The 18,413-nt window shown below is 45.1% G+C and overlaps 1 protein-coding gene across 1 annotated transcript in view; it reads left to right on the top strand.

Moving 5' to 3' along the window:
• Lama1 (laminin subunit alpha 1) overlaps positions 1-18,413 on the top strand; it is a 116,169-nt gene that overhangs the window by 28,576 nt on the left and 69,180 nt on the right. The window contains exons 4-8 of the mRNA XM_057758732.1: positions 12,138-12,380; positions 13,430-13,609; positions 15,125-15,214; positions 16,297-16,414; positions 18,108-18,286. Coding sequence (XP_057614715.1) covers positions 12,138-12,380; positions 13,430-13,609; positions 15,125-15,214; positions 16,297-16,414; positions 18,108-18,286 — 810 coding nt within the window. The remainder of the gene's footprint in view (positions 1-12,137; positions 12,381-13,429; positions 13,610-15,124; positions 15,215-16,296; positions 16,415-18,107; positions 18,287-18,413) is intronic.

Here is an 18,413-nt window from a genome sequence, read left to right as displayed (position 1 = left end):
CAAGATGACTGCTGTACTCACGCAAAACTGTCAGTATAGAAAAAGTAAGCTCCTTATCTGTACTAGCCAACATAGCAATGTCTCTTTGGTCAGCAGTTTGAAGAAGACCTGTTCCCTCCTGAGACTTGTGTTCTAGTGTAGGAAATAGATGGTCTGCAGTTAGCTTCTGCTGATGCCTAGGGAACCCACAGTAAGGGGCCTAGGGGAGGCCTCTCACAGAAGGACTCACTGAAGGAAGGAAGGAGGAAACAAACGGGAGGATGTGCAGGAGACGGAAGCCCAGGAAAGTCTTGCAGCAGAGAATGGGAGACGTGTGGGGTCGAGACAGCACATTCCGTCTGAAATGTTTTTGCTCACTTTTCTGCACTGCAGCTATGCAAACTCTCTTGTTCTCCATGGGATATTGATTTCAGGACTGGACTATCTCCCCGGTATCAGGATACCAACCCCAGACCCAGTTCTTTATGTTATAAGGCACATTACATATGTATTAATAACATCCTCGTGTGTATTTGGAATCACCACTAGCTGACATGTCATACCTCAGGCATCAGCATAAATGCTGGGTAAGCACTGGCTATACTGTGTTGTTCAGGGAGCCAGGATAAGGCAAAACCTACATGGGGTCAGTCCAGCTGCAGCCAACAAAGCCTGACACGAACACATGAGCAGATGCTGATGTGACATCGAGTCGTGTGTGCTGGAGCCATTACAGACCATGACAAGACAGGGGGCCCAGCAATTAGCATGTGTTATCAGCCCTGGTGGGGACTCCCCAGAGTGCTGGGCTCCCATGAGGAGGGCACACTGTCAGTTGCAGACAGTGAATTACACAGATTGCGAGTGTTCAGTTCGATGGATTCAAGCCACGTACTAATCAATTATGGGCCATTCTTGTCACTGCAGAGTGTTCCCCATGCCTTTCCCTGGCTGTTGCTCATCATGTTTGTCCTTTCTCTGGCCAGAGAAACCTCTGCTCTGACTTTTTCCCCTCGGTGATTCTACACAATGATATATAACTTCCTACCGAGGGATCGCACCCTACATCTGGCTTCCTTCTCTGAGAACCCTGCTGAGGTATGCGCCTTCTCTTTCTGAGCAACGCTTCACTTTATGAGCACACTGACGTCTGTTTATCTGCTCCTTGGCAGAGTTGTTTTCAGCTTTTCTCCATTGTGTAAAAACGTCTGTGAGTATTCTTGTAAACATCTTTCTCTGGGTGTATATTTTGGGTTTTACAAGGGATGGAATCGACCAAAGATAAGAGTATGTTTAAGTCTAGGACAGATGAGTAAATCATAGCCCGGAAGGTGACCGCAGCACAGAGTACAGAATTTTAACTCTTCTCCCAAAAGTTCAGGTACCTTCCAACCTATTGACCAATACTTAAAGACTGTCTGTCATATACACAATCGTTGTTGACTCTGCCAAGGCCAGGGAATATTGGTTTTGTCTTTAGGGCCATCAGCTAAATTCCTCTAACAGTGTCTAAAGATTGAACAATACTTTATTATATCGGCACATAATGCTTTATTTAATGTGTTGAACACCTAAAATGTGTTTCTAGTTTGGGACTACTATAAATCATACTTTAATATTTCCGTGGCTGTGTGTTGATTATTTTTCTCACTGTGGAGTCTTTAGTACCAAGGATTGGGACTCAGCACCTGGTACATGCTAGGCCAGTGTTCTACCACTGAGCTACATCCCAGCCCTCAAATGCAATCTTTATTAGTTTGGTTTATTTTTCAAAAATATTATTTGATGTATGTGTCCACGGTGACTGAGAGTCTCACAACTCCTTAACATCATGTTTAAAAGGGCCCCTGCCTCACTCCACCTCTTCTTTTCTTCCCTCCTCCCTTTTTCTTTCCTTTTGAATATCAGAGAATTAACCCATCAGTCACGCACTTTTATCTTGTCATTATATTGGACATCTGTCTAGGAGCACTGGACTGAATACAGTGTTTGGTCTCTTAATTATCTTCTCATACATTAATTATGTTTTGGTCATTAATCTCCATCAGGGCTGTCAAATCGTTCTGAAACCTGGCAGTGATGTATTTCAGGGCTTGAGGATCAGTGCCTGGATTTCCACCTCTCTTTCTAACAATCGAGAGAACAGAAGATTAACTGTGTCACCATTTTGAGACGTTCTCAGATGAGAACCGCGGCCCTTGGGGGAAGTGATGGGACTTCAGGTGCCTCGTGTCCCCGCTGTGCATTTGGCTCAGTGCTTTCTTATCCCCGTTTCATCTGAGACTTGCAAAACGGAAATCACGTTTGTTGTATGCTGTGAATAACGCAGTGGACTGTGGGAAATCCTCCTTGGGATTTATTACCTGCAGGATATATCATGAAAAGCATTCAGTTGAGTTTTATAATTGCCCAGATTGAAGGAACTTTAAAGAACGCTAATCTCTAATAATGTATTACCTTTTGGCAGACAGAGTAACCAAGGCAATCCAACTGTAAACCTTAGTTCTGATGAAATGATGGCAATAGCGACAGACTCACTAGTGACTGGGCAGGCTGTTACTGGGAGTGCATTGCCTTAGCACTGGGGTCCCTTTGTAATCTATACATGCATAATGTCATGCGGACATAATGCCCTTTGCCCAAGGATGGTGCTCATACACGAAAGCATTTCCACCAGATTAGAACGGACCTGAACTCCCAGTCTGTGCCCCATATTCTTTATCGTGTTCTTTCCTTTCTCTGCCTGGTTATGTTTAGATTTATAAATCCGTCAGTGCAGGAACACGTTGATAGATGAAAAGCCCAGGAACAGCTGTGTGAGCCGTAGGGCTGAGTGTGTAGTAGGTAACACCATGCAGGGGTCTGTAAGCGCACTCCGGTGTTCACAAAATCACCGAATGACCCATGTCTCCGAATGTGCCCCCTGTGCACATGGCTGTACTTCGAGAGCGGTGCCTCGTTCGAGCCTCCATCTCAGCCTTGCTGTGGTATGGAAATGAAGCCCGGGCAGCCCTGAGATCAAGTGTTAGGACTGTGAATCATTAGCTGGACGGCACAGCTGTACAAACCAAGACATCCTGGGAAAGTTGGGCAGGCTGGGAGATCACTTTCCAGCTTCAGCCGCCAACGGCGGTGGGCTAAGGTGTCTCCGGGTTTCATAATCACTATAGCATGTTCAAAATGGTTTTCCTTTTTGGAATTAATAGTCTCTTAAGGTTTTAGATTCATAGAAAAGTGGGACTGAGGTGTAAAGAATTTCCATAAAGCCTCAGTACCATCGTGCTTAGGTCAAATTTGGGCTTTTCGTGGTTGACCTTTAAACGGTACATTATAAAGTGGCCAACCTGGTGTATGGTCAACGGTCCAAATGTTTCTCCCCTGCAGTACTGAGGTAACCAGAATTGTCTGTCCTCAGATTTAACTTAACCTGTTTGCTCCATTCTTCACTATCATGGGATCAGAGTTAGACACCTTTGTGGTTGCTCTGATGGACGTACAGAAAAACAGCTTCAGTGACCATGCAGAAGGGTTGTACTGGAACCACAGACTCTCAGGGTCACCGCAGCTCTAGCCTTTCACGGGTTCCCTAGCTGCTTAGCTGTTGTTCAGGATAGAGCGCCCAGAAGTAAGCGTTCTGCTGACCCATGGGGCTTCCACACGGACCATCTGTGGGGCCACTGGGGTCCCCAGCATCTGTGGGCACTGGGTTTTGCTCCGGGTAAAGTGTCTTTCTTCCCTTGCCAGAGCTTAGGAAGAAACTGACGGAAACAGTGTCACCAAAAGGATGCTATTCAAGCATCCTCTGCACTGCTCTCCTGACCTCCAGCTCACTGGGATCCTGGCTTCTCTAGACTTGGTCCCCGCCTGGAAACGCTGCGCCCTGCTCATTCTGGTGCACACGTCTCAGTCTCCAATGAAAAGCTGCATCTTTACCTCACTCACTTCCTTCTCGCTGTGCTTTCTTTCTTCCTTTTTAAGTTGGTTTGTTCCTGTAATTATACAAAATATAAAGTTTACCACTTTAAACACTTGAAGTGTAGCATTCAGAGGCATTTAGTGTATGCAGTTTCTCTAGTGCAGTCATCCCCCACCCCAGATCCTTTTTAATCTCCTGCTTTATCCAACACCAACTCTACTTATCTCTCACACTCTTGGCCAAGGCAACAAGTATTCTTTCTTTTTATTTTCAAAATAAATGTTCTATTTTATATGCATGTGTGTGGAGTAGACTTATACGTATGGGTCTGGATGCTCATGGAGGCCAGAGGCTTGGGTTTCCCCAGAGTCCTCGGTGAGTGCAGCCACTTGACGTGTGTGCAGGGAACTCAACCCACGTCCTCACCATAGCATCCCTCATCCACCTCTCCAGCCTGACATTAGTTCCTTCTGCTAATCTGACTACTCTAGGCATTCTTTAAGTAGAACAATACTATTTGTTGTAGTTTTGTGTCTGGGTTATTTCTGTTAGTGTAATGGCCTCTAGGATTGCCCATATTGCAGACCGTATTGAAATTTTATTCCTTTTTAAGTCAAGATAACTTTCTCTTGTATGTCTTTCCCAAATTTTGCCTAGTCAGCCATCCATGGATGGATATTTGGGTTGTTTCCAACTTTTGGCTATTATAAATAATGCCGCTATAAACACTGGTGATTAATAACTTCAAATGCATCCACTCTATCTTCCAGGTACATACCAGGATGGGAAATGTTGAACCACATAGTGATTCTCTTGTTTGATTTTCTTTAAAGGAACACATACTATTTTTCACAGTGGCTCACTGTTTTCTATTCCCACCATGCTGCTTTTTAAATAATGAAAATATTTCCTACACAGTCTTCATATTTAAATTTTTTTCCTTGATGACCTTTAAATGTACTGATTTGTCAGCTCAATGTCCACCAGCTTTCAGATGCTCAGTGAAGTGAGATGTCTTGTGAGCAAAAGAAGGGTTTTCACTTAGGAACCGGATGAGGGAATTCATATCCAGAGCGAAATCTTACTTACACACAAAGGGGCTCTCTGATCTCGCCAGTGCAAAAAGCTGTTAATGATTCAATGGGCGATGAGGGGAAAGAAAACCTGCTGTTACCGTTCTTAGCAGTGGTCAATGTGTAACTCGCAGGGCGGTGTTGTTGGGTTGGTAGCGAGTTTCCCAGCTCTTTCATGCAGAGCTCTCAGCTGGGTTTGTGGGGCGCAATGAGGAGGCCCTTTACTGCCTCTGGCTTCATGGTGGTGTTGTCTTTAAAGGAGAGGTGTGGAGGGAGAGAAGGTCCAAAGCCTCTCATGGCTGCTGTGTCTGCCGGGTCAGCACCAAGTCAGTGTGCAGACTAGGAGGGTGCGCAAAGGCCGAGTTCTCAGCCCGGATTCTCTGCACTGAGACTGTAGGACAGAGGGGAGCAAGCCCTGTTCTCTTATAGACAGGGTTTGGAAGTTCTCAGTTGCCCTCTGGCTTTAGTTTTTTTCACTCACATTTTGACTCTTCTAGAAACTCTTTAGGAATCCTTGCTCATCTCTGCCCTGCTCTTTTGATCTTTTCAAAGTCATCATGATCCTCTGTGATGAATCCCACATGTCAGAATTCAAATCCACGGTCATCGCTGGCCCTATCCTGTCCTGGTGTATGATTCTCGGTGGTCTAAGAAAACTACCATGGGATACCAAGACCTACCTAGGAGAGGTACCCATCGCCTTTCCGGTCTCCCTCTGGCTGTCTGTACCAGGCCACCTGCTTTGCAATGTCTGTATTCTATGGTGTGAGCTGTTCCTCTCCGTCACGTTGCCTCTTTGCCCTGCTCCGTAGACACCTGTTTTCGCTTCTCACACTCACTTTTGGAACTTCTCTGGCCACCTCTACAAACCAGATCAAACTCCCCTGCTACATCTGACTATCCTCCTTCCCACCCCCTCCTTCTCCTCATGACTCAGGCAACCTCTTCCACAGACAGCAGCCCCTCTCTGCCGCTGCTGCTTTTGTGGTACCCACCCACCATCCCTGTGACACAGCAGATACACGGTCAGTGTTTTTCAAATGAGGCGCACACGGAAAGATGTTCTGGCGTCCCCGTTCTCAATGTCACGTGTGTCTTTGTGGGGTACTTCACTGCCCAGGTCTCCCCCTCTCTCATGGAAAAGCAGTTTCTCCTCTGAGGAAGAGAGGATGTGCTGCCCTGGAGTTCTGAGTGCCTTTCTATTAAGGAACAGGTTACTATCATCAGAACACTCGGTCCCAACCACGGGACAAAGCTGAGAGGCACCCGTGTCCCTCAACTGTGCACTAGGAGGGAATGTCGCTTTCCAGAAAGCATCCCGCTAAGCCACAGCCTCCAACTTTGCCTTTTTTTTTCCCTGAAAAGTTTAAAGGGTTACTGTATATTGTCACCTCTGTTTTGACAAGAGCAATTTGGAGCTTCGTTACTGGGGAAAAACCTAGTCTGATTTCAAAGGTGAAGACCTCCGTAGGTGGAACCTGGGCCTATCTGACTGGGAGATAGGAGCGCTGTTTCTGTATCGATGGGTCTGAGACTGACCATGTTCATCCCATCGTATCTTAGGGAGCTTCCAATAGAAAGAGAAAAGGGAAGAGCCCCCATAAAGAGCATTTGGTGACAAGAAGGTTCCAGAACACGTAGTAGAATTAGGCCATATATTTGGAGAAATACATTGAGATAGAATATTAGGGATGGAGAACACCCTATCTTTCAGTTCTCTCTTCTCTGGTAAAGTGGTTTAACATTTTTGTATTGAAATAGTAAACACTGTTAGTCATCTTCTGGTGGGTCGGTGGCATCGGGGGATGCCTTCTGGGCTCATTTGTATAGCCTTTCCCACTGATGGGAAACAGGTCCACCGCTGACAGACATCTTTAAAATTCCTTTCCCACCTTCAGATCACAGATTAAAGCTGATTCTTGTTGGGTTCCTATCTCTGAGCCTTCTTGCTGACCAAGGTCTTGTGCATTTACATATCTCAGCATGGATCAAAAGTGAATGTTCCTTGACGCTCTGAGATATTCCTAAGAGTTGTAGGTTAAGAAACCTGCTTGGTAGCCGGGTGATGGTGGCACACGCCTTTAATCCCAGCACTCGGGAGGCAGAGGCAGGTGGATCTCTGTGAGTTTGAGACCAGCCTGGTCTACAAGAGCTAGTTCCAGGACAGGCTCCAAAGCCACAGAGAAACGCTGTTTTGAAAAACCAAAAAAAAAAAAAAAAAAAAAAAAAAAAAAAAAAAAAAACCAAAAAATGAAAAGAAAGAAACCTGCTTGGTCTGAGTTTATCCACACAGGCAGTGTTCCGTCCCCCCCAACCCCCTCATAAAAAAAAAAAAAGGCAGAACAGGAAGGAGTTGGGAGTCACTGAACTTTGATCCATTTACTTCACGGGTTAATATCAGCGCCAAAGTGAGAGAAAAAGAAATCCAAAGTTCCCTCCTCATTCTTGAAGCTATCTTTTCGTCCTTATTTGTATAGGCTGGTCTTTGGGGAGGATTAGAGAGAAACTGCCAGCCCCCCACTTTACAGTAATCACTCCTGAGGGATTTGTCTAGAATCACCTTTGCAAGTGTGCCTCCCCAGCAAGAGTCTCAGCTCCCCGACTTGCTATGTCCTCGCTTTGAGGCTCCTCCCTATCGCTTTGCCAGGTTCTTGAGTCACGGATGACCCTTCTGTTTAGCAACTGCTTCTTCATTCTCAAGTAAGAAATGAGAATCCAAGTGTTGCTTTGACATTTCCTTATGATGGTTTCACAAGCAGCAGAGCTTACAAAGAGCAAACTCGTTGCTTTGGTAGGGAATCAATCACATGATAGGATTTTATCAAATACACTCTTCACCTAGATACCCTTTGTCTGTGACGAGTTTGCTTCCCCTGAGACTGTCAGCCATAAAGTGGTCTCTGTTCAGCCGCTGTCAGAGATGCAGGTGAGCCTGTCCACGTGGAATGCTCAGAGCGGCTTCCGCCTGGGCTCAGCCCCCGTGGATTCTGAGAGACCACAATGGTACAGAGGACTGCGGTGGAGGATGAACCTCTGGCCTTGCAAATGAGGCTATCTGTGCTCTCAGATGTCTATGCTTGGGTTGGATTTACTCTGTTTAAGTTAAGATTGAGGCTCACACCAGAATTCTGTCTGAATTCTCGTGTAGAAAGGCCACAGCGTTTGATGTGTGCCGACAGTACTTTGGTGACAATGTTTATGTGTATCCAAGTATTCAATTAACGAAGGCCAGCGAGTGGAAAGCTGTCGTGAAGTGGATTTGAAAATGGCTGCATCAGCTGCGGCTTTGGCAGCACAGCAATGACTCAGACTCCTGTGGAAATGCTTGCATCAACAGTGTGTGTTCAGCCAAGCTTACACCGAGAGAAAAGCCACTTTAGTCTCCAGCATGTTTGAATACTGGCGGCAGAAGTTTCATGGGTTTGATTTGGGCAAAGGTTTAAGAGTCTATCTGCTAGCAGAATCTCTCGATTTTGCTTTATTGTGTGTGAGATCTGCTTCTCAACCAGAATTGGCGAGTTAGGACCTTCTTAGCTGAGGCTGCTGTAACAGGTACCACAGGGCAACATAAAGGAGAGAAATTTGTCCCAGTTCTGAGGTCTAAGATCAAGGTGTCTTTGGCTTGCAGGTGGCTGCCTCTACTCTGTGTCTTCGTGTGGTATTCCCTCATGTGTGTCTGTCCCACGTTCTTCATTTATTATGTGTATATGATGTATGGATGGATGCATCCACCTTTGCACACCTGTACATGTGAAGGCCAGAGGACAACCTCGGTTGTCATTCCTCCAGCTCAATCGTCTTTAGATTATTTTTCAATTTATTTTGTGTGTGAGTTAATGTATTTAGGTACATGTATGCACAGTGGAGGCCAGAGGGTGACTTTAAGAGTCATTCCGCCAGGAGCTAACCATCTTGGGTTTGTGATACTATAGTGTCTTTCATTTTCTTAGACACATAGACTAGGCTGGGCTGTCTGGCCAGCAAGCCACAGGGTTTTTTCACCCAACTCCAACGTCTCCAGTGCTGGAATTACAAGGACATGCCATGGTGCCCAGCTGTTAAAATATGGGACCTAAGAACCAGACACAGTTCCTCATACTTGCTGAAAGATCTGTCTTCCTACTCCACCTCACTGCTCTGGAATTCACCAAATTGGTTTAGCTAGCTGGCCTTGGAGCCCTAGAAATCTACCCATCTCTACCTCTGCCTCCTCGGAGCAGGGCTGTGATCACAAGGGCATGCTTAGCATCTCATTGTTGTTTGTTTTTATGTGAATTCGGGGCTTGAACTCAGACCCTTGCGACGCACAGCAAGCTCTTTGCCGAGTGAGCTCTCTCCCACGCCCCTCAGTTCTTCTTGTAAGGACGCCAGTCACAGCCAGTCAGCCACCTTTTACTTCAAAGGCCTTATCTCCAAACACAGTGGCATTTGGTGGTCAAGAGTGACGAGTCAGGACTTTACCCAGGAAATCTGGGGAGTCCGTAAGTCACCCCACAGCACGGCTTTGGTGGCGCCCATTTATATTTAGACTCTTAACAGCATCCCCTTCCTCCTTATCGGGCTTGGAGCTCAGGCCAGTGTTCTTTTCCATTCTTGTTCACATTTTGGGGAGCCCAAGACAGACTGAGGCAACAATGGCCAATAAAGTTGTGTTTAGAGTCCTCATCCCATCCTCTTCCTTCCTACCAGAGCTACAGCCCGCATTCCTCTTTTAGTTTGCTTCCTGGTCTCTGGGGACCTTGAGGTCTGTGGAGAGATTGTGAGAACAATGACCTGTTTCCTGATGAAAGACAGGTGCTTGCCCTACAGAGGGACACACACCACACGAACACGGAGAGCTGAAATGTCAGGCAGCCATGGCCTTCACGGGTTAGCCTTTGCAAGGGAACACTTGGCATAAGGAGAACAGTTGTTTGAGATAAGGAGAGACTATTGTAGGTACATCACATAAGTGATGGGCTCTATCGAGCTTGTGTGTCCTGAAATTAGTGAGTACTAGGTGGAGAAACGCTAAAACAAACAGAAACCAACTACTCCAGAGGCAGCCAACTTTACTCCCTGTGTTTATGTATTCATACACAAATGTATGTGTGTAAAGCTGCCAGCATGCAAAAGATTTTATGGGCGCATTCACATATATGTATTATATATGTAAAAATCCCCCACTTACTGACAGCACTACTCCAGAGTCCCCTCAACATCTCAAATCCACAGATACTGGTCTGTCAGTAACTTTTCAGTGTTTCCACAAAGTCCCTGCTGAAAACAACTTCTGGTCTCCACAGGTGTGCACGAGCACATGCACACGCATGTGTGTGCGCGCGAACACACACACACAGATTCTGGGTGCTAGAAGTGATGTTTGAGGGTGCAGTTTAAATAGTTGGTAAGGAGTCGTGTGACAGTGGAATCTGGCATCTTCTCACTATCGCATAGGATTTGACAGATTTTTCATCCACACAGAAACAGGGGTTGTCAGAAAGCAAACCCCATCTCAGACCAGTGAGTCTGCCATGACTGGGAATGCCCAGAGTGGTGCTGATGTAGAGAGATAGCGCCTCAATCGTACTGGATCTGGGGCTAGATCTAAAAATTTCTGTTCAGATCTGCCCTTTATTTGCCTGCTTCAATCATGCCACACATAGCTTCCTCCTGTGTGCATAGCCCCCGTTGGGCTGAATTATGTTCTAATCAGTAGCTTACACAGTTCTAGGTTTACAGTAAAGTGTGTACAAGTCATTAGTCTTCATTTTTTCACCGTGAGTTCTTTTGTTATCGTCTTGAATTAGTGTGGGGCATTTGTACAACCAGTGGTCCTGCATTCATCCACGCATCCACTGGTGTTCAGTTTTCTCTTCTAAGCTGTGCGTGTTCTGCATGTTTTGACCACTGTATAATGGCCTACGTCCGCAATTATGGACCATGTAGGGTCGTTTCATCTCCTGTCCCTTCTGCTTATCCCTCCCTCTTCCGAGTTTCTAACAACCTCTGATCTTTTTACTGCCTCCATAGCTTTACCTTTTCCAGAATGTCAGACAGTTGGAACCTGTAGCATGTTGCCTCTTCAGAGTGGCTTCTTTCAGTTAGTGGTGTGCAAGTAACTCCCCTTCCTGTCTTTTTTGCCACTGTATATAATTTGTTTGTCAGTCCACTGGCTGGCATGCCATTTGGGTACATTGTTTACTTAGGGGAGCACTTTTTATTGCTTCTTGAGTTTGGACAGTTAGAAACAAAGCTATTGAGATCATCTTTTCAAGTTTTCATTTGGGTAATTATCAACAAGCATGGTTATTGGTTCACACAGAAGGTACTCATAATTTTATGTGAAAATGTGGTACTGGTGTCTCATGCATTCTTGTCGCTCCGTATCTTTGCCAACATTTGGTATTGTCTGTGCTTTGTATTTTAGCCATTCCAGTAGACTATGAGGAGTTATCTTTCTCACATTCAGCATTATCTCCAATTCACTGTGAGAAATAGATTTAACATTACCATTAATGTAAAGTAACACTGCTATTGTCAGATCCTAACAGGAAGACGGGAAACAGTGGAGCAATCCCATAATAACACTAACACTGTTAGTGATAAGAGTTAAGTATGTGTTGTTTCATTGTTGTTTATTTTGGAAACAATACCTTCAGGAGGTACATGTTCCTGACTGTCAGATGTGAACAGTTGTACTTACCAGTATAGAAAGACTCAGACAGTCATCATATGATGGTTCTCTCAGAACACTCTGGCCTTTGAGCATTTGCAAATGCTGATTCTGTTTTAATATTTTATATATTTAATATTTAATGTGTATGGCATCATTATTTTGCTACATAATGCATACTACGAAATAACCACAGTACGTCTGTAATTCCAGCTTTATCATCTTTGTCTGTGTGTCAGAGCATAGATCTCTCTGTTTAGCAAATTCCAACAGAGTCCTGGATTGTTACCATAGCAACACTGTTAAACTTTGGACCTGTCTGTCCTGCACAACTGAAAATCTGTGCCCGGCATCTGTCCCTTGTCCTTCTTCCAGCCCCTGGTAACCAGAGTTCTGCAAGGTGTCTGTGAGTTGGGTTGTTTTGGTTCACACGCGAGGGAGTTCCAGTAGTTTTTTTCTTCTCGCGTTTGACTTATTAACTCTGGATTGAAGTCTTCTAGTGTCTCTGTTTCAGGTCTTTCAGGTAGCGTATGTCATCATTAAAGCCGCCAATGCCCCTCGCCCCGGAAACTGGATTTTGGAGCGATCCATGGATGGCATTAAGTTCAAACCCTGGCAGTACTACGCAATCAGCGATTCGGAGTGTTTGACACGCTACAAAATATCTCCAAGGCGGGGACCTCCCACTTACAGAGCTGACAATGAAGTGATCTGCACCTCCTATTATTCTAAACTCGTACCACTTGAGCATGGAGAGGTACTGTGTCCACGGCAGGAATGGCTGTCTGTTATTAGAGACCCCTACCTCCGATGCCACCATGGTATCTTTCATGGGAGTCTGTATTGAACATTAAAAACAGTCACCCTTAATCCAAAGGTGTGCCTGTGGCCGCCTCGCTATTTAAAGTCACCCTGACTGGTGTCTGCTTTAGCTTCTTGTTTTCTTCCCAGCATGCAATTTCCTTGGTCTTCACTCTACTGTGTTTGCACAGCCTCACCAGTCCCCTACCCGCCACCGAATCTTTCCATAAGATCAGGGCAAGAACATGTGTTATATTAAAGAGAAGCCAGGATGATGGTATATAAGTGTAATTCTCGCACTCCAGAGGCTGGGGCAGGAGGATCATGAGTTGGAGGGATACGTAGCAAGACGTTGTCTTCAATTGTAGTAAGAACATGCGTAGATGAAAAGGAGATAGCAAAAGTGCTTCTAAAAGGTGTAGTTCCTCTGCCTCCTTCCTCCTCGGGGGTGTGGAGCAGCCCATGAAGTAGCTACTCAGTGTACGCTTCAGCAAACCCGGAGTGAAACAGAAGCAATTCAATCTCCACTGGCACCTGGCTTGATGCGCGAACGCTGTAGAACTCACAAGCGCGCTCTGTAGCGGTAGCTAGGCAGAAAACTCTCCAGTCCCAGAGATTAACTAAGACAGCAGGCATCCTTAAGGTTTGGGGCACAGTTCTCTTACCCTTGCTAGCCTGCTCATGGCTTAGGGCTTTGGTTGAGGAGATGCAGCGTCTTGGTCGGTGTTCAGAGACCCTCACAATGCGGGCAGAAGGGCACCATTGAAGGGACTCCGGTCGTCTCTGAGGTAGTGGAGTGGGTAACCCACAAACTGAGACAGAATGGGGATCGCTGTTTATGAGTACCTAACATACGGCAGATGGGCTGTTTCGTTTGCTTTTTGTTTTACACAGAACCCAGTTTTTAGGTTTATCTTTGTAAAGATTCTGATGCAGTCAGCCAGCGTGCATATATGTGTACATGTTATACGCACGCAGAATTGACATGTGTTTGACTGTGTCCAGATTCACACATCACTCATCAACGGCAGGCCAAGCGCTGATGACCCTTCACCCAAGCTGCTGGAGTTCACCTCAGCACGGTACATACGGCTTCGTCTGCAGCGCATCAGGACGCTCAATGCAGACCTCATGACCCTTAGCCATCGGGACCTCAGAGACCTTGACCCTATCGTCACAAGACGCGTGAGTATCTGCTGTGGCCCTGACCACCTTGAAGGACTTGTTTCAGGACGTATTCTTTGTTTCCTTTGGCTTGCTATGACTACCACCTGTCATTTGTGCCAAAGCTCTGTAGGTGATGGCCCCAGCATCCATTCCTCAGGTCTCCTTGCTCCTTCCTACCTGACCCCATAGTGTGCGTACCCGGAGAATGTCATGGCCATTGTCCTAAAGATCCCAGTCTGGTACCACATCCGAGCTTTAGCAACTCGGACATTTTAATTTTTTTCTTTTGAAATGGTAAAATTGGAGAAATATTCAGGAAGACATAGCTTTCAAATGTACAGTTGAATATTAAGGTCACCTGTGGCCAAACATTTTTATGACCCTCCCCATCACTTTACAGTGAATTACTAGCTTGTGGGGTAGCTGCGTGTGTAAGTCAGCTAAACTTGCTTAAAAGCAGATGCCACATTTTAGTCATTTGACATTTGCGAGCCCTGGTCTCGTAATATCCAGTGTTGTCAAGCCCTGCTGGCTGTTGGAATGCCAGCCATGGCGCCCCCTGGTGGGGTTCATTTACATTTTCCTGATTGCTAGGGTGAGCCTGTTAGAGTTGACCTTTTTTTTTTTTTTTTTTTTTTTTTTGTCCATTTTCGTGTATTTTTTTGTTCAGACCATATTATGGATATCTTCTCATTGAGGTTTTCTGTTTACTTTTTGAAACTATGACTTTTGATGAACACATCAACATAGGAAGAATTTTGGAAGACTTTTAAACAATATTGAGTCATCCAATCCATACACTTAATGGTACTGTCTGCACTTAGGTGACTCTGCCTTAAGTCCCCTCGGCATTATTTTATTGTTTATGAGTAAACCTGCTACTCAGAAATGCAAGAAGAAAGCAAAGATAAGCAGCACGTGTGTGCAGGAGTGAGTCCTCATCGTCCGTAGCTGGCACGATCATTCGCACAGATAAGCTACAAAACAGCTACTAGAAATAACACTGAGGTTGGCAAGGCAGTCAAGCCAAATCAATCGATAAAGGGGAAAGGCATTTCTAAATAATGGTATCGAACAATGGAAAATAAAATTAAAAAATTAAAATCTGCTAATACGACAAGACAGAAGTACGAGCCAGGGATGCAGCGTGACGTCCAAGGAAAGACGGTTTGCGCGCATGCACGAGTCCACGTCTTGATGATGCGTCATCCTTCCTGTGCATGTCTGTGCACCTCGGCGGTCCTATGGAACTGAGCAGCGTGAGTGATGAAGAGGGCTGCTTTGACTTAAGGCAAAACCACATAGGAAAATTCTTCTAGACTCCTAGATTCTGTTCATGAGCTGATTTGAGCATTATTGGTTCGAACTAAGACTTTTGTGTGTGTGCAGTAGCATTTTAAATGTGGCTGTAATTAAGTTTAGCTTTCCAAAAGCAAGCCGTGAGCCCAGCTGGTATGTGTGGAGTGCCATCCCTTACCTTGCACCAAAGTCAGAGGGTTTCTAACTTCTGTTTGTTACACCCCTTTTTTCCAGTATTACTATTCAATCAAAGACATTTCCGTTGGAGGCATGTGCATTTGCTACGGCCACGCCAGCAGCTGCCCATGGGACGAAGAAGCTAAGGTTAGTTCTCGTGTTTTAGGGTTACCGAAACCTCAGCGGAGCAATTATAGCGGCAATGTTTCCCTGTCTTTGTCCAAAGCAGACAGTAAGAGGCATCAAACCACGTTAAAAATTTAGACTACCTATTGGTTTGATTTTTGCTTTGTTTGGAGGACATATTTTTAAGTAACCCCTCCTGTGTTGTTTGTAATAAGATGTCCATGAAGAGACTGACAACTCCATGATCTTCCATACTCTTAAAAGAGAGTCAAGTAAATAACATGTGCTGATATAAATTATATTTGTTATTTCTGTGATTCCCTTCTTTCCATCTCTGTGGTACTAAATCAAGATAAAATAGACTTTGACTCTTTGGGTGTAATGCTAAATTAATAATTGGATAACTCCTTTCAAAACACTTAGTTACTCCCAACCTTTAGAGCTCTGTACCATTTGAGCAGGAGTATTCCGTGCTACTGTTAATTATATTTGTTTGATCTTTGCACTGCTTGGGGCTGAACTTGGTCCTCGGCATACTACGCAAGCACTCCACCAGTGAGACACACCCTCAGCCCACACTTTCTACTGTAAAATCATTTTTAACGTTTACTTAATGAGGTGTATGCCAGGGTACATATGTAGATGTCAACTCATGGACCACAGTTCTCTCCTCCCGTCATGTGGCTCCCTGGGATGCAACTGCGGTTTTCCGGCTTGGTGGCAAGTGCTTTCGCAGGCTTGCCTGTTACTATATTTTGGTGCTGAACACTGTATTGATAAACATTAGAAAATTGTCAATCAGCAAACAATGATGAAATCTATTAATAAGCAGTCAAACTATTGACCGGGACTTCCAACCCTAAAGTCGGCACATCCTTTTAAAGGACATTCTTGTTAGTTAACCCATATTTCAGTTGTGTTTGTAATCAGGTTATGTGTGTGTCTTCTCTGGAAGTCCAATGTCAGCTGGTTTGATACAGTCCCAAATGCCTCGCTGTCAAGACTTATCACTTCACAGGATCACTTTTTTTTTTCTTAAATGAAATTAAGAAAACCACACAGGTAAAGTTTTCAGCTTTCATGCCGTGTCCCTGTTCCACCAGCAACTGCAGTGTCAGTGTGAACATAACACTTGCGGGGAGAGCTGTGACCGCTGCTGTCCTGGCTTCCATCAGCAGCCCTGGAGGCCCGGGACCATTTCATCGGGCAACGAGTGTGAGGGTGAGTACACTGTCAGCCTGGACAGAGAAGGCTCCTGCTTTGTGTGCTTAAGTCGTGGCGTCTTGATTATTAGAATGACTGGATCACTTGGTTTTTGTTTTGTTTTGCATTCGAAATACTGCCCAAAGCAGCGTATCCTTGGTGACATTCAAGGGCTGAAAGTATTATGGATTCACTGTTTTACCTATGTTTTTTCCCCATGTGTACTGTTATTAGCTATAAATTTGAAGGTTAAATTCATTAATTATGGTACTGAGAATTGAACCTAAAGGAGTCCACCATGCTAGGAGAAGCTCTATCCCTGACTTACATCCCCAGGTATAGTTACTTGGTCCAGCCAGAGAGCTTGGCAGGTAAAAAGGTGCTTGCCACCAAACCCAGTGACCTGATTTTGAGCTCTGGGATCCACATGGTGGCACACAAAACCCAACTCTCTTTTTGCTGTCCTTTGATCTCCACATGCAGCTATGGGCTCCACAAGCCTCCCACAACACCCTCCCCCCGCAAACACACATGCACCAGCAAAGTGAAAACATGGTTAAATTGAAACAAAACAAATAATTCACTTTATCTCCTTCCTTCCAACTTTCTACTTCTTAGTATTTTTTTAATAATCTATGGTATAAGCCGGGCGGTGGTGGCGCACGCCTTTAATCCCAGCACTTGGGAGGCAGAGGCAGGCGGATCTCTGTGAGTTCGAGGCCAGCCTGGTCTACAGAGCTAGTTCCAGGACAGGCTCCAAAGCCACAGAGAAACCCTGTCTCGAAAAACCAAAAATAAATAAATAAATAAATAAAAAATAATCTATGGTATATATTAATATGTTCCTATTTTCAATGTTTCTTACATGTAGAATGACCTAATAATACATGCCATTCTACAGACTTGATTTTAGTTTAGCTTTTCCGTGTGTCTAGGTGTGTCTTGCCTGCTTGTATGCCTATACGTCACTTGCATACCTAGTGCCCAGGCGGAGGGCCCCAGAGTCCCAGAAGTGGACCTATAAATGGTTGTGATCTGCCCCGTGGGCATGGGAGTTGAATCTGGGTCCTCTCTACAAGAGCCACCAGTGCTCTCAACATCTGAGCCATCTTTCCAACCCCAGAATTCCTTTTTTGATTTTAGACCTGGGCCTCACATTTATCAAACAAGCGGACCCACCCTCCAAGGCAACCATATCACATTTTGAGGGGTAACAAGGTCTCCTTCTCTAGCGCAGGCTGAGTCAGACCCCATCCTTCTGCAGCCTCTTAACCCTGAGATTACAGTATGAGCTGCCATTCCCACCCAGTACATATAATTATTTTGATAGCAATTCCCATTTTTTTCCCTCTAGGATGTTGTCTGTATCTTTTTTTTTAAAGCATCTATTTATTTAGTGTGAATGGGTGTTTTGGTTGCATGTAGTCTATGCCTAGTGTCCAGGGAGGCCAGAAGAGGGCATCAGATCCCCTGGGATTGGTGTTAAGGATGGTTGTGAGCCACCATGAGCGTACTGGAAACTGAAACCAGAACCTCTGGAAGAACAGCCAGTGTCCTTTACCTCCGAGCCATCTGTCTAGCCCTTGCCTATATCTTTTGGAATTATTTATGCTAGGATTTTAAGACACGGGCATTTATGTCATGGAATGAGAATTTTCTTTAGATAGGACACAGTATGTGTGTTAATTGAGATATTCAACTATTCTCCTAGAATGCAATTGTCACAATAAAGCCAAAGACTGTTACTACGACGAGAACGTTGCAAAGGAGAAGAGAAGTCTGAACACGGCTGGGCAGTACATTGGAGGGGGCGTTTGTATAAACTGTCTGCAGAACACCACAGGGATCAACTGCGAGACCTGTGTCGATCAGTATTACAGACCTCACAAGGTAGGTGTGCTTCTTCCTGCAGTGGAGCTCCATGGCCTTCGAGGCGGAAAACACACCTCGTTAAGGGTGGACCTCTGTTCTGAAGGACCTTTCCTTTCTTCAAGGTCCTAGAGTCCTCCAGCTTTGT

This window comes from Chionomys nivalis, chromosome 26, assembly GCF_950005125.1.
Source record: "Chionomys nivalis chromosome 26, mChiNiv1.1, whole genome shotgun sequence".
In the NCBI taxonomy this organism is placed as follows: Eukaryota; Metazoa; Chordata; class Mammalia; order Rodentia; family Cricetidae; genus Chionomys; species Chionomys nivalis.
The sequence above is the reverse complement of the archived record's forward strand: the minus strand, read 5'-3'. Positions and strand labels throughout refer to the sequence as shown.